General features: G+C 59.1%; 2 protein-coding genes and 1 non-coding gene across 4 annotated transcripts; 2 read left to right on the top strand and 1 right to left on the bottom strand.

Annotated features, from left to right (window-relative positions):
- The first annotated feature begins 1,342 nt into the window (after positions 1-1,342).
- On the top strand, positions 1,343-4,362 carry LOC110357782 (leucine-rich repeat-containing protein 24). 2 transcript variants are annotated; one of them, XM_021285644.2, is made up of 2 exons: positions 1,343-1,522; positions 2,339-3,792. In XM_021285644.2, the coding sequence occupies exons 1-2, from the start codon at positions 1,468-1,470 to the stop codon at positions 3,553-3,555; spliced, it is 1,272 nt and encodes a 423-aa protein (XP_021141319.2). In that variant the 5' UTR covers positions 1,343-1,467; the 3' UTR covers positions 3,556-3,792. The 2 variants fall into 2 exon arrangements, with proteins under 2 accessions (XP_021141319.2, XP_064927639.1); XM_065071567.1 differs by lacking the exon at positions 1,343-1,522 and adding an exon at positions 1,915-2,066 and having other exon boundaries at positions 2,339-4,362.
- Positions 4,363-5,881: 1,519 nt separating this feature from the next.
- Positions 5,882-10,052, top strand: BEST4 (bestrophin 4). Its single transcript, XM_005501134.3, has 9 exons — positions 5,882-6,144; positions 6,456-6,550; positions 7,068-7,301; positions 7,609-7,763; positions 7,852-7,929; positions 8,225-8,377; positions 8,649-8,729; positions 9,169-9,323; positions 9,635-10,052. The coding sequence occupies exons 1-9, from the start codon at positions 5,993-5,995 to the stop codon at positions 10,050-10,052; spliced, it is 1,521 nt and encodes a 506-aa protein (XP_005501191.2). The 5' UTR covers positions 5,882-5,992.
- A 2,396-nt stretch (positions 10,053-12,448) lies between these two features.
- On the bottom strand, positions 12,449-12,579 carry LOC135580175 (small nucleolar RNA SNORA35). The gene has a single exon (XR_010474455.1). It is a non-coding gene; the product is annotated as a small nucleolar RNA SNORA35 (small nucleolar RNA).
- Between the last annotated feature and the right edge of the window lie 294 nt (positions 12,580-12,873).

A 12,873-nucleotide genomic window follows, 5' to 3' on the forward strand; every position in this document is an offset into this window, starting at 1 on the left:
AGGCACTCTCACCCAGTGAGATCCTGCAAAGCACAAGGGTGCAGCTGCCAAGGAGGAGGAGGGAGAAGGCGGCTGGTCCCTCAGCTGGGCCAGGGAAGGGAGCACCAGCACCAGGTCCAGCACCAGAGGTGCCAACCCACCCCAGGGGCTGTCTGGGGATGTGCAGAGGGGAAGCTGCAAATCTGGGCAGAGCTCCCCAGAGGAAGAGATAAAAGGACCTGGATCCTAAGGGTCTGCCAAGGAAGCGCTTGAACCTGGGATGGTATATAAAATGCCAGTGCTGGAAGATCCCCTCTAGGAGGCCAGATCCAGCCCAAGAAGCCCAAGGGGCCCTCTGAGATTTCCTGTGATGGGGCTCTTGGATCAGCTGCTGCCATGGAGAGGGGAGAGCCAGGGAGGCTTTACCCTAAGCAGGGTGTTAGCAGGCTCAAGCCCTGGGTGTCAGCCCGGGGCTGTGTAACTGTGTTCAGGGCATCTCTGGGAGGCAAATGTCAGCCCTCCAGGCCAGTGCATTGCTGGTACCTCCCTTTCCGCAAGGGCCTGATCGGCCATTTCCTGCGTTCTACTCCAGCAGCCAGGATTAAGTGGGCCCTGCTGCCATCCCCTCTTCATCCCATCTCATCCCATCTCTGTTCCCCAGCAGAAATTCCTGGTGCAGGGTTTGTTGCTGCAGCATTTGGTGCACAGTGCGAGCTGCCGGCACCCCAAACCCACTGCTCACGAGTCAATGCCCACAGCAGGACGGGCAGAAATCCACCCTCTGCCAGGGTTTGAGGGTCTGGGAGAGACCGAAGCAGGGCACACAGGACATGAGCAATGAGTCTGTGGCAAGGGAAGCTGCTGCTCTCCCACTGGGGGATGGATCATCCCTGAGCTGAGATGTGAGAGCAGTAGCCGAGGTGCCAGTTTTAAACCATGAGCAAGGGGTGAAATCAAGGGAAGAAACTCTTGAAACCTTCTCAAACACTGCTGCATCCCTCAGGATAGCATGGGTTGCCCAAGGAAGCCTGAAACAATCCGGAGCTTTTATTATTGTTGTGTTGAGCTTCCCAGGCCTCTGAGGCACCCCAGATATGCAGCAAATAGGGTGTCCTGGCACTCTGCACCCCAAACCAGGCTGAAGAACAGCCACTAGAGCTGTGTCCCACTGCAGTCATCCCACTGGGCTCCAACACCACAGAACCACACTGGCACTTGGGTCAGGTCCCATCTCAGCCACCTCCCACCAGTGCTAAGGCAAAGTGCTGTCGGTACCATGCCACATGCCTTGGTTTAGACATTTCACACTATGGTGAGCACACATGCACTTTCAGGGTGTGGAAACACAACTCCCCTCTCCAGCACTGTTTCTCCTGTGGGCTGTACTGCTTCTGCCTGACTCTGCTCCATCTTCCTAGCCCAGGACTTGTGCGGGATGGAAGCAAGTCATAAAGGGTACAGTGATGGAAAGAGAAGCATCTTGCAAGTATGTTCACTCTGGATCCTCTCCCCAGTGGGGCTGGGAGTCACAACATGCATGGAGGTGGGAACCAGAGCTCTCCCCACATCCCAGGCTGGGGGGCAATTCAGCCCAGGCCAGCCTAGTGCCTCTCCAGGGGCTTGAGGGGCTGATGCTGGAGTATGGAGGGGGCTGGAGGGAGATACGTCTTGTGGGGGGGCAGATGGAGGTGGAGATTGAGGCTGGGAAGTGACAAGGCTTCTGGGGGATGGAGAGGGGAGGAATGAGGAGGGGATGGGTGTTTATGGGGGGGTGGTGCAGAGGAAGGTGGACCAGAGGGCGGATATAATGTAGGGGCTGGGGACAAGCATATTTTAGGGGATGTCTCCTCACAGTGCAGCTGGAGGGTCCGTGGCTGACGGGACCCCAGCGAGGGGACGAGGCACAGGGGGCTGAAGGGAGCCCACGACCCACAGGGGGTGCAGCGGGCGCGGGGCGAGGCGGGCCCGGGCCGGGGCGGGCGGCGGCGGCGGGGCCGCCCCGCAGCGAGGCGGAGCCGGCGGCCGCGCCCGACGGGGAGCGCGGCGGGGCGCGGAGCTGCCCCGGAGGATGGGGCGGGCGGCGGCAGGTGAGGCCGGGCCCGGCACCCTGGGGGGGGTACGAGCGCAGCCCCGGGGCTCGATCGCTGCCCGCGGGCACCCGGCCGTAGCGGCGGGACGTTCGGTGTGAGACGGCCCCGGGCTGGCGGGGGCGGGAGCCCTGGGAGGCGGGGGCTGGGGGGACCCAGGGCTCTTGCAGAGGTGGGGGTGAAGCGGGGTTCACCCCCCGCCGTGGTGGGCTGGAGCAAGCGGAGACCTGGTCCCATAGGGGTGTCACCTGTCCCTTCTACTCTCTCCGCAGGCGCTGGGCTGGGGACTGTGTCTATGTGGGGAAGCCTCCTGCTTGCTGCCAGCTTTGCCCTCGACCCAGCAGCGCAAAGCTGCAACTGCACGGAGCCCATGGACTTCCAGGCTTTTCGGGAGGCTCCGCTTCCCGAGAGCTGCTGCCTCAACTTCACCAGCTCCAATATCACCCACCTGGACTGGGAAGTACTGGTAGGGGTGCGGGGGCTGCGGGAGCTTTACCTCTCACACTGCAGCATCACAGCCATCAGAAATGCACAGGGAATCCCCCCTGCCTTGGAGATATTGGACTTAAGTCACAACCTGCTAGAAAGTCTCCCGGGAAGCTTTCTGGAAGATGCCCCTAGTTTGAGGGTCCTTCATCTGGACAGCAACCAGCTCCAGGAGCTGCCCAGGTCCTTCCTGAAAGCATCGACCCAGATCCAGGAGGTCTACCTGGGCTTCAACGCCCTGACCTTTCTTCCCGCCAGCCTCCTGAAGCCATCTCTGCTCCATCTCCAGCTCTCCAACAACAGCTGGCACTGCAGCTGTGCTTTGCTCAGCAACCTGGAGGGTTGGCCCAGCCTGGCCACTGAGGTTATCTGCCACGCACCAGAGCGGTATCATGGTGTGGATCTCCAGAGCATCTCCCGGGATGAGCTGTGTCACTCGCACAGCCTCATTGCCCTCTTCATCTGCCTGCCCCCTCTCCTCATCCTTGCTAGTGTCACCTGGTGCTTCTGCAGGCAGAAGAGAAAGACCAACTACAGCATCCAGAGCAGGTCCCAAAGCCACCCAGCCATGGCCGAGAGGGGCAATGCACCGGTGCCTGCAGAGCCCCACCACTATGTCCCCTATGAGCTGCCTGCTGCCCCCTCTGGGATTGAGAAGAAGGTCCTGCTCCAGCCCTCCATGGACTTGCTGGAAAGCAGCAGGGACCTCTACGAGGAGGTGGAGATCCGAGTGGGATCCCCTAGCAGTTCCCAAGTGCCGGTTCATGAAAGGCAGCAGGGCACAGAGCTGAGCAGGCAGCAGGACACCCCAACACCAAGGGCAGAGGAGCTGGGGGGCAGCGAGCCAGAGGTGGACGCTGTCAGCGTGAGCGAAGTGCTGAAGGACTCTGCTGACCGGGAGAAGATGTACATGAGTCAGTCAACCAACTATTACAACTTGGTACCCGGCATTGAGCTGGAGGACTCAGACAACCTGGAGTATGAGAACATCGACCTGCACTGACGCCAGGACTCAGGCTGTATCGGGGGCACTCCAGGAGGGTGGCAGAAGCCAGGCAGTAGCCAGAGCTGGCAGAGCAGGAGAGGCACGAGCTGTCCTGCTGCGGCTTGCAGTGGCTGTTTGCAAAGCTGCACCCCCAAATTCCCATCCTTTCCCCTGCGCTACCACATGCATCGCTCACTTGCCACATGCTGCAGCTGGACAAGGGGTGTAAGGGTCCTTTGGGCACTGGGGACCATGCTGCAGCCTGGCAGTGTTTGGGGACACATGGATTGGCAGTGTCTGAAGAAGGATGTGGAGAGGAGGTGGGAGCTGGTTTTGGGGACCTGGTGACAATACTGTGTGTGCCAGACCCACTGACCAGGGTGTCCATCCTCTCTTGCTGGAGCCAGATGGCATCTGGCACAGAGCTGCTGCTCCCCAGCCCCCAGAGAACAGGGTCTGGGCACGTGAAACAGGGCTGGCTCTGGCTGTGTGGTCTTCAGGGGGCTGCATGCGGATGGGGTGCCCTGGGCTTGGCAGTGGGAGGCTGAGTTGGCCCTGCCTTCTCCCCACCACACATCCCATTGTGTTCCACCGCATGGCATGGGGAATTGAAAGAGCGAGTGCATGTGTGCTGCTGCACACATGATTGTGCATGCACACATGTGTGTGAGGACTGTGCACGGGTGGGTGTGAGCAGGTGTGCAAGGCACAGACACCCATGGGGAGGCACTGGATGGCGTCCCTTGCAGCCTCCCCTACCTGATGTGCTACAAAACCCTGTAAGATCAAGCTCTCAATAAGAAATAAATCATTTTACTTCTGGTAGTGCGACTCCACCCCTGTGTGTGCATGGTTTGGAATGGTGGGGAGCCAACTGATGGGACAGCACAGGGTGCGGGGATGGGGGGCTTCACTCCTACCCCATCTCCCCTCCTGTGCCCTGGTTGATGCCCCAGTGTGGGTCTCATCCATCAGGCCTGGGACCACTTTACCAGCCAGATAGAGCAGAGCTGGGCACTGGTGGGTGGTGAATGGAGCCTCTGCCTTGCATTGTGATTTACAGCCTGCCTGGGAAAGATATCAGCCTGCTATAAACACTGCGGTTCCCAGCCAGGGCAGGGACCTGTGGGGCTCCTGGAAACAGGGCAAAGGTTTGGGGTGCTGTAAATCACCCCGCTCTACAGGCACTCCCCTGGTGAATCTCACCCACAGGTGTTCCAGCCCTTCTCCAGGGATGGGGGAATGCAGGAGCCCTTGAGTCCTGACCCCCCTGCCCAGGGGGACATTTTCCAGGCTGGAAACCCCAGCAGCCACCCCACTCCGCACTGGAGCCGTCCTGGGCCTGGGCTGGGCGCTATGCCCGGGCAGGAAGGGAGGGAGCTGGGCAGGGCAGGACGCGGCGCTCCGGCCGGCGAAGGAAGCGGCGTTTCCTGCAAAGCACGGCGTGGGCTCCGGCAGCCCACAGCGGGACAAGCTACGGGCCCCAGCAGTGCTCTGCCCCAGCCCCAGCACGGGTCAGGAACAGGGACAAGATGGTTTCCCTGCACTGTCACTCACTGATGTTTCCCACTGCTTTATGTCCCACTGGAATTTTCCCTTTCATGCTTCCTCCTGGGCCCTGGGAAAGTGGCCCGGTGCCAGCCTCCATCACCCCCTGCCAGGTCGTGCAGCCAGGGCATCCCTGTGTACCCCAGCTCATACTGTCCCCAAGTCTCCCCTAGGGATGTGGAGGGACCAGAAGCTGCCACAGTGCAGAGGCAGGACAGGCAGGGATCAGCAGCTGTCCCCAGGGGCTGCAGCCTGACCCATGGCCTCAGGCGCTGCCTGTTGCTGGCAGCGAGGACGCAGGCCGCGATGGGAATGTTTTGCAGCGATGCTCCAGAAATATCCCGCAGCCCCCACTGAGTGCCAGCTCTGCCTGCACACCCTGGGATCCTGTTCCCAGGGCTGGCAGGGATGCAACCCTCCATCCTTTCCCCTTCTTCTCACAGAGCCTCAATTCAGCCACCATGGCTGCAAAGAACGACTCAAACCACCCCTCTGGGTCCTGCCCAACCCCGGCTTCGACACCCACAGCCCCCACCAAAACCTCCGGCTGTGGCCGGTGGCAGGGAGGTGTGACCAACCCGGAGTTCCCTGTTCCCTGCCCCTAACAGCCCCAATCCATCATAGGGAGGGCTTGGCCACATGGGCCCACGCTGGGGTATTTAGGGGGAAGAGGCGCTGGTGGGACAGGTGGGTGCAGGCAGGGAGCAGGCAGTGGCTGTGGCTGGTGTGGGGAGGGCAGGGCGGTGGTGTGGGGGATCCTGCTGATGGGCCACAGTGCTCGGTGTGGGACTGAGCGTGTATCCCCAGGTCCTGCAGCCTGGACGGTGGCGGGAAACCCAGTTCTCCCCAATTAAGCCAGCAGCCAGCGAGAGAAGGATTTTCCATTGAGGTGTGAGGCTGAGCTGCGATGACGATCTCCTACACGCTGAAAGTTGCCAACTCCCATTTCGGGGGCTTCTCCAAGCTGCTCTTCCGCTGGAAAGGCAGCATCTACAAGCTGCTGTACAAGGAGTTCATAGTCTTCATGGTGCTGTATGCTGTGCTCAGCCTTGTTTACCGGTGAGTGGGGTCAGCATGTCACTGCCAGTTGTGTCCCTCCCTGCTGACCCTCTGGGACATGTGGAGATGCCCCATCAGTCATGGACTGGGGTTCCTGTAGGGAGAGGAGAAGCCAAGGGGACTCCCCCAGAGAGGGTGGCTGTGGGCAGGGGAGGGCGAGGAGAAGGGGAATCAGGAGATGGTTTTTTGTGGAAGTGCAAGGCAGTGCTCCAGCACTACTGCTTGCTTCTGACCCTGCTGCATTTTCCTGACCCCACTGCATGTCCCTGACACTGCTGCATATCCCTGACACTGCCGCGTGTCCACTGCAGGCGGCTGCTGACCGAGGAGCAGAAGCGTCTCTATACCAAAGTGGCTCAATACTGCAACCGCTCCACAGACCTCATCCCCTTGTCCTTCGTCCTAGGTACATGTCCCTTCCCTGAACCCTGGAGTCTGAGTCCTCTGCTCCCCCACGCACTGGGTGCTTGAGGTTGCCCCCCTGCCCATCCTGACCCCACGCCAAAACATCCATCAGGCACTGATGGATGGGAGATGGAGGGGTCTGGTACCCCAGGGATGGCACTTGGCTCCCAAACCAGCTGAGTGCAGCTCCCTGGCCGTGGGGATGCCAGTGGGAGGCTGTGATTTCCCGTGGCTCACTCTGCACCCTCCCCATGCCCTGGAAAGGGGCACCTTATCTACAAGAGGTGGCTGTGCGGTCCTGTGCCAGCTATGCCCAGGGCAGGGAAGAGCTGGGGACATCCCCACCTACAACCCTGGGGAGGGCAGCCCAAGGGGAAGAACAACTTGTGCTTTATCTCCCAGCCATAGTGAAATCTGTCACCCCTGGAAATGTGACAGCTCTCCTGGCATGTGCTCATCCTCACCTCAACCCACTGCCCAGCCACTCCGAGCCCCCCACGTGCTCTCTCTTGGTGCAGGTTTTTATGTCACCCTGATTGTGAACCGATGGTGGGCCCAGTACACCAGCATCCCCCTGCCCGACCAGCTCATGTGCGTCATCTCCAGCAACGTCCATGGCAAGGACGAGAGGGGCCGGATCCTGCGGCGCACACTCATCCGCTACGCCAACCTGTCAGCGGTCCTCATCCTGCGCTCCGTCAGCACCAGGGTGCTCAAGCGCTTCCCCACCATGGATCATGTGGTGGAAGCAGGTGAGGAGCTAAACCCTGGGGGCGATGGCTTGCAATGTGGGGTGAGAGCTGGGGGCCATGGATGTGTCCCTGTCACTAGGAGGGTGTGCTGGGGGCTGGGATCCTTCCAGGCATCCCTGCCCCAAATTGCCCTGCACACAAGGTAGCCTCCTTGCATGGATGTTCACCCCCAAAGAGCCCCATGTCCCCTCTGCCCACAGCACACCTCCTGGGGCTGTAGTGTCACCTAGAAAACCCTGCGTGTCCCCAAAAGAGCTCTCTAGCACCGACGTGGGGGCCATGGTGCTGAGCCTCTGCCCCACCTCAGGCTTCATGACGCAGGACGAGCGCAAGAATTTTGAGAGCCTCCACTCCGACTTCAACAAGTACTGGATCCCCTGCGTGTGGTTCACCAACCTGGCAGCCCAGGCCAGGCGGGACGGCCGCATCCGCGACGACGTGGCCCTTCGCCTGCTCATGGACGTGAGTTGGCGCTGGGTGCTCAGAGACCAGGCGCTGCGGGGTGTGTTGTGCAAAGCTGGGGTCACCTGTCCCTGTCCCCTCTGCCCAGGAGCTGAACCTCTACCGGGCCAAGTGCAGCATGTTGTTCCATTACGACTGGATCAGCATCCCCCTGGTGTACACACAGGTGGGTACCCACAAACCCCATGGGCCCCCCGAGGCCAGATCCCAGTTCCTTCCACCCCACAATGGCAGAGAAGCCCCATAGCCTCCTCCCTGCACCCCAACGGGGAGCACTTTACCCATTTTCCTAAAAACACTTTAGTCCCCCATTGAATCTGGTGCTGCATCCAGCACAGCTGTTGGTTGACAGCCCCACAGGGATGTGCAGGAGCCTGGGCAGGGCAGTGGGGTTTAACTTAAAGCCCACAAGAGCATCAGTGACTGGCCAAGCCTCTCACATCCTTGCTGCCTCCTGGCAGGTGGTCACCATCGCTGTCTACTCCTTCTTTGCCTTCTGCCTCATCGGGCGGCAGTTCCTGGAGCCGCTGGAGCCAGGGCAGGAGGGGGACCTGGACATGTATATCCCTCTCTCAACCCTCCTCCAGTTCTTCTTCTATGCCGGCTGGCTGAAGGTGAGACATGGTCAGGCAGCTGGCCTTTTTGGGCTGGGGGTGGCCAGGTGGCCCTGAGCACCCACTGGGCCAGGGGTGGCTGGCCCAGGGCATGGTACCAGCCATGACACTGCTGACTGCCCTTGGGGACACGTCCTCTGGGCCCAGCCATCACAACAGGGCACCATAAAGCTCCAAGTCTGCCTCATGTGCCTCATGGGTGGACTTAGGGATGGAGAGCCCTGCGGAAAGGTGTTCCTGTCCTGTTTCACCTGGCGCCCTCCCTCTCCAGGTTGCAGAGCAGATCATTAACCCTTTTGGAGAAGACGATGATGACTTTGAGACCAACAAGCTGATAGACAGGAACCTGCAGGTGGGTCCTGCCCCAGACTGATGCTGTGTGGGGCTGCTGCAATCAGAACACAGGGACATCTCTACCCCCTGCCAGCTCCCAGCCCTGCTCCTGGCCACACAAGTCCTTGTCCAAAATAGATTCCCATGCAAGAAAGCAGGACTGCATCTTGTCCCTCCACCCCTGTCCTTCCATGAGTTTGCCCCCCACCGCAGGGTCAGCACCCCTTAAGGGACACTCAGCAGCGTGGCAGCACTGCTCAGCCTGTCACCTCTGAGAAAAGCGTCCAAAAGGGGAAAACCCAAAATGCAGCCAGGGGATGTGTCCAGACCCTCCCTGTCCCCTTGCAGAGCCCAGGCCCACCCCTGCCAGGTTGGCATTGGAAATGGCATCTGAAAACACAGGTCCTGCTCATGTCCCCGCAAAGCCACCCCTTGTCCCCTGCCTCTGCCGTGCCCAGGTGTCTCTGCTCTCCGTGGATGACATGTACCAGAACCTGCCCCCCGCTGTGAAGGACAAATACTGGAATGAGGCCACGGCTCAGCCCCCCTACACCACGGCCACGGCTGCAGAGACCTTGAAGCCCTCGTTCCTGGGCTCCACCTTCGACATGCGGTGAGTGCACAGCACAGCCCTGGGGATGGAGAAGAGGGCGAGTGTTTCAGGGTGGCAATAGCACAACCAGGCTCATCCCCCTCAGGCCCAATTAAAGCGAACAAACAGCAACCCCCCCCCGGGAGCACGTTGTCCAGCCCCTCTGCGGCTCAGAGGCTGCGCTGGGCAATGGATGAGCTGCTGGGACAGTGATGTGGCCTCCTAGAGCTGCTCCCTGCTTGCAAACGCATTGGGATGGGGGCGGTGAGTGGTGCTGGGCATCCCTGCAGAGGATGGCAGCCCATCCTCATCACCGCGCTGTGCTCCCCCAGCATGTGCGAGGACACAGAGCAGATGCAGCCAGCAGAGGCCTCACCGAGCATGCCGCGCATCCACACACCTTTGCTCAGCCGCTTCTTTGCTGCCGCATCCCCTGCCATCAGCATCAAAAACCTTGGCCAGGGCAGCCGAGCCCACTCCCACTCGCGGCATCCCCGGGTGGATGGCGGCTTCCCCTCCCCTTACCCCAACCGCTCTGAGAACCCCAAGTCTGTGGCCTGCATCGAGGAGGAGGAGATGGAGGATGAGGAGAGCCGGGCTGGTGAGTCCACCACAACCGGTTGCCACCTGGGGGGGACCCAGGCACCGGAGGCCTCCAAAACACAGAGGAAGGAGCTGCCGCTGATCCAGGTGAAGGCACCATGCAGCGAGAGCATCATGGCTGACCAGCCGGAGGACTGGGAGCCCTGAGGCTGCCCCAAAATAATAGTTGGGAATAAATGCCCCCACCTCAAGGCACCACCACCAGCAGCCACGAAGCTTCCTGTCCCTGGACACTGGCTCTTGGACCCCTGTCCAGAACCAAGACCTGGATCAGCCCCAAGCCATGTCCCCAGGTTGATGGGAAGATCCTGGTTGGTTTGGGATTGGGCAGATAGCCCTCAACACTAGCTGCCAGCCCCAAACCTGCAGGATTCAACCCATCTGTGCAATGATGCCACTGACTTGCACCTTGGAGGGCTCACTCCCTGCTCCCATTGCCCAGTGCAGGGGACAGCCCAGACTCCAAGCAAGGGAGCATTAGTCTTGCAGAAAAACAAGACCTTGATGGAGATGTCCCCTCAATATTAATAAAGTTATTGCCAACCTCAGCTTTGAGGTTCTTTCTTGTCGGTGCAAATCATCCCCAGCAGTAAGACAGCAGGGACATCACATTTATCCAAAAGGTGAGTGAATTTGGATTCTGTCAAGGAGTGTGCATGTTCTCCTGGGGGAAAAAGGGCACAGCCCCCAGGACTGACACCAGTGATGGTTGTGGGGCATTAGACCAAGTGATACAGATAGAAAATAAACAAAAGAGAAAGATGGTTTAAGCCCTGTCAGACTGCCACACTCAGATGTGTTTCCTCTGAGAATATTAGCAGAGCTGTTAAAAAATTCCCTTTCCTGCAAGCTGCCCTTCCCCAAAGCCACTTTTCCTTTAAAGTTCCTGTCTCCCCACAAGCCAGCCCTGCTCCTTGTCCACTATGCTCCACGCCACTGCTGGACCCATTAAAGTGTAACCACAAGGTCACTTTCTGGGCTGGACCATGTTCTCTGAAAATATCTTGAAGTTAATACTGTGTGGAGCTGAGAAAGCCACTCAACAGCAAGGAGCAGCGCTCAGGTGACGAGTGACCTCACCTTGGTTACACTCCTGACTGTTCATTGTATGAAAAGTAGCTTTTTTAAAATTCAGCCCTTGGCACATACCTGCAGAAGCTGGTAAGGTCCTTAAATCAGGCTTTGGCATCTCATAAATCTACCCAGACTAAAGCTGTGCTTAACCCCCGCGCCTGCCCATCTCTCTCTGGCTCAGTGTGTGGCAAACTTGCCTATACCCAGGCAGGTAAATCCCCACGCACACCCACGGGGCTATGCCGAGGCCAGACCAGACACTATACATCCTATGGCCAAGCTGCACAAGGTCCCAAGCCCATGTCACCGTGGGAACCAGGTGCCACACGTCCTTGGCCAGCTGCCACCGTCCCGTTCCCATGTCACACCTCCAGCACAGCTCTGCTGAGCAATAGGTGTTGCTTTCATTCCCATGGGCCGTTGCCCTTGGGAGCTGCATTTTTTAGAGCAATAACTCAATAAGCAGCGTGCATTGATGAATTAGCCATAAGCCTGCTCATCGAGGGCCAGGTTTATAGCTCCTGCTCTGACAGCAAGTTGGCACTTGCTCCATAAGCCTCAGTTTCTCCATCTGGACTAAGTCCCTCAGAAACACCCTGGATACTGTTTGCACTCTGCGGAGGGTGAGGGGGAAGAAACACTCAGAGGAAGCAGCCGTGACGTAACCCTGCCAAGCGTCCTTTATTTATCGCGTCTGCCTCACCTCTCTGGAAAGCAGGCGTTGCTGGAGAGCAGGGAAAGTTTACCCCAGATCACTATGGAGAAGGAATGTGCTTATGCAAACATCCCACCCAGCCCAGGTCCCACTGCCAGGGACTCCGGAAGCGCAGCCCCTGTGCACCCGCCTGGGCTCAGGGCCCGCGTGAGCACAGACCCCCTGCACACCCCCCACAGCACAACTATAAGCGCCCTGTTGGGGCCACCTGGGTAACAGGGACTGATTTCTGATGCGGTTGGTGTGTCTCTTCTTCCATGGCACAGACCCATCCTTGGCTCTCTCCCAGCCAGGCAGGATGAACCTGTACTGCCCAGGGCACCCGGGCCCGCCAGCACCTCCTGCTGCCACACACGGCAGCCAAGGCACATCACAGGAAAACTTTAAAAAGTGTTCGGGAACAATCTCCTTCAGTCCTGAGCTAAAAGTTGTGAAGCTGTGGCTGTCGGCAGTCTGCCTTGCACCCGGGTATTCCCATGCATAAATGAGGCTTTTTAAAAAATATATGTGGGGTAAAGTGTGCAGTGTGTCCACTTGGCAGGCATGAGGTGGGTGAGTCTGGCTGCCCCATTGCCCTGGGACCAGCCCTTAGGTGGGCTCCTAACTTCCCCCTAATACCTGCACAAAGCATCTGGCAGCTACTAATAGATGCTGAGATCCAAGGAATGACATCTCATACACCACACCCAGAAAAAAGCTTTTTGTTCACCACAGCTTTCCAATCCCACCGCAAGTGACAGGGCAGAAAGCTGGAGCTTGTATCCAGCTTTCGAAAGGGACAGACCATGACAAGAGCCTGGCCCTTCTGCTAGAAGGAATTTCTCTTGCACTGCTACAAGACCAAGGAGGCCAGGGGAAGACCAGCTGGTCACTGAAGCAGTGCAGCCAAGTCGGTTAAAAGAAGATACCAGACTCTGAGGACCATCATACAACCAGGTGAGAAATGCCAAGCAACAGCAAAAGGGGCTGCTGGCCTGAACCAGAGGGTGTGAGCACACGTGATCTGGAAAAGAGAGGCAGCAGATACCGGCTGCAGAGGCTGGAGGTCTAGGAGACACAGATTTAGCACAAATGCAGTCTAGGAAAAGCAGTGCTGCTCCCTGGACAGCCCTCTCCTGGGGCAGCAGAGCACCTTCCATCACAGGAAAATGGGGATACGTGCCCAGCCAGACCCCAGCA

The sequence above is a fragment of the Columba livia genome, chromosome 8 (genome assembly GCF_036013475.1).
Source record: "Columba livia isolate bColLiv1 breed racing homer chromosome 8, bColLiv1.pat.W.v2, whole genome shotgun sequence".
In the NCBI taxonomy this organism is placed as follows: Eukaryota; Metazoa; Chordata; class Aves; order Columbiformes; family Columbidae; genus Columba; species Columba livia.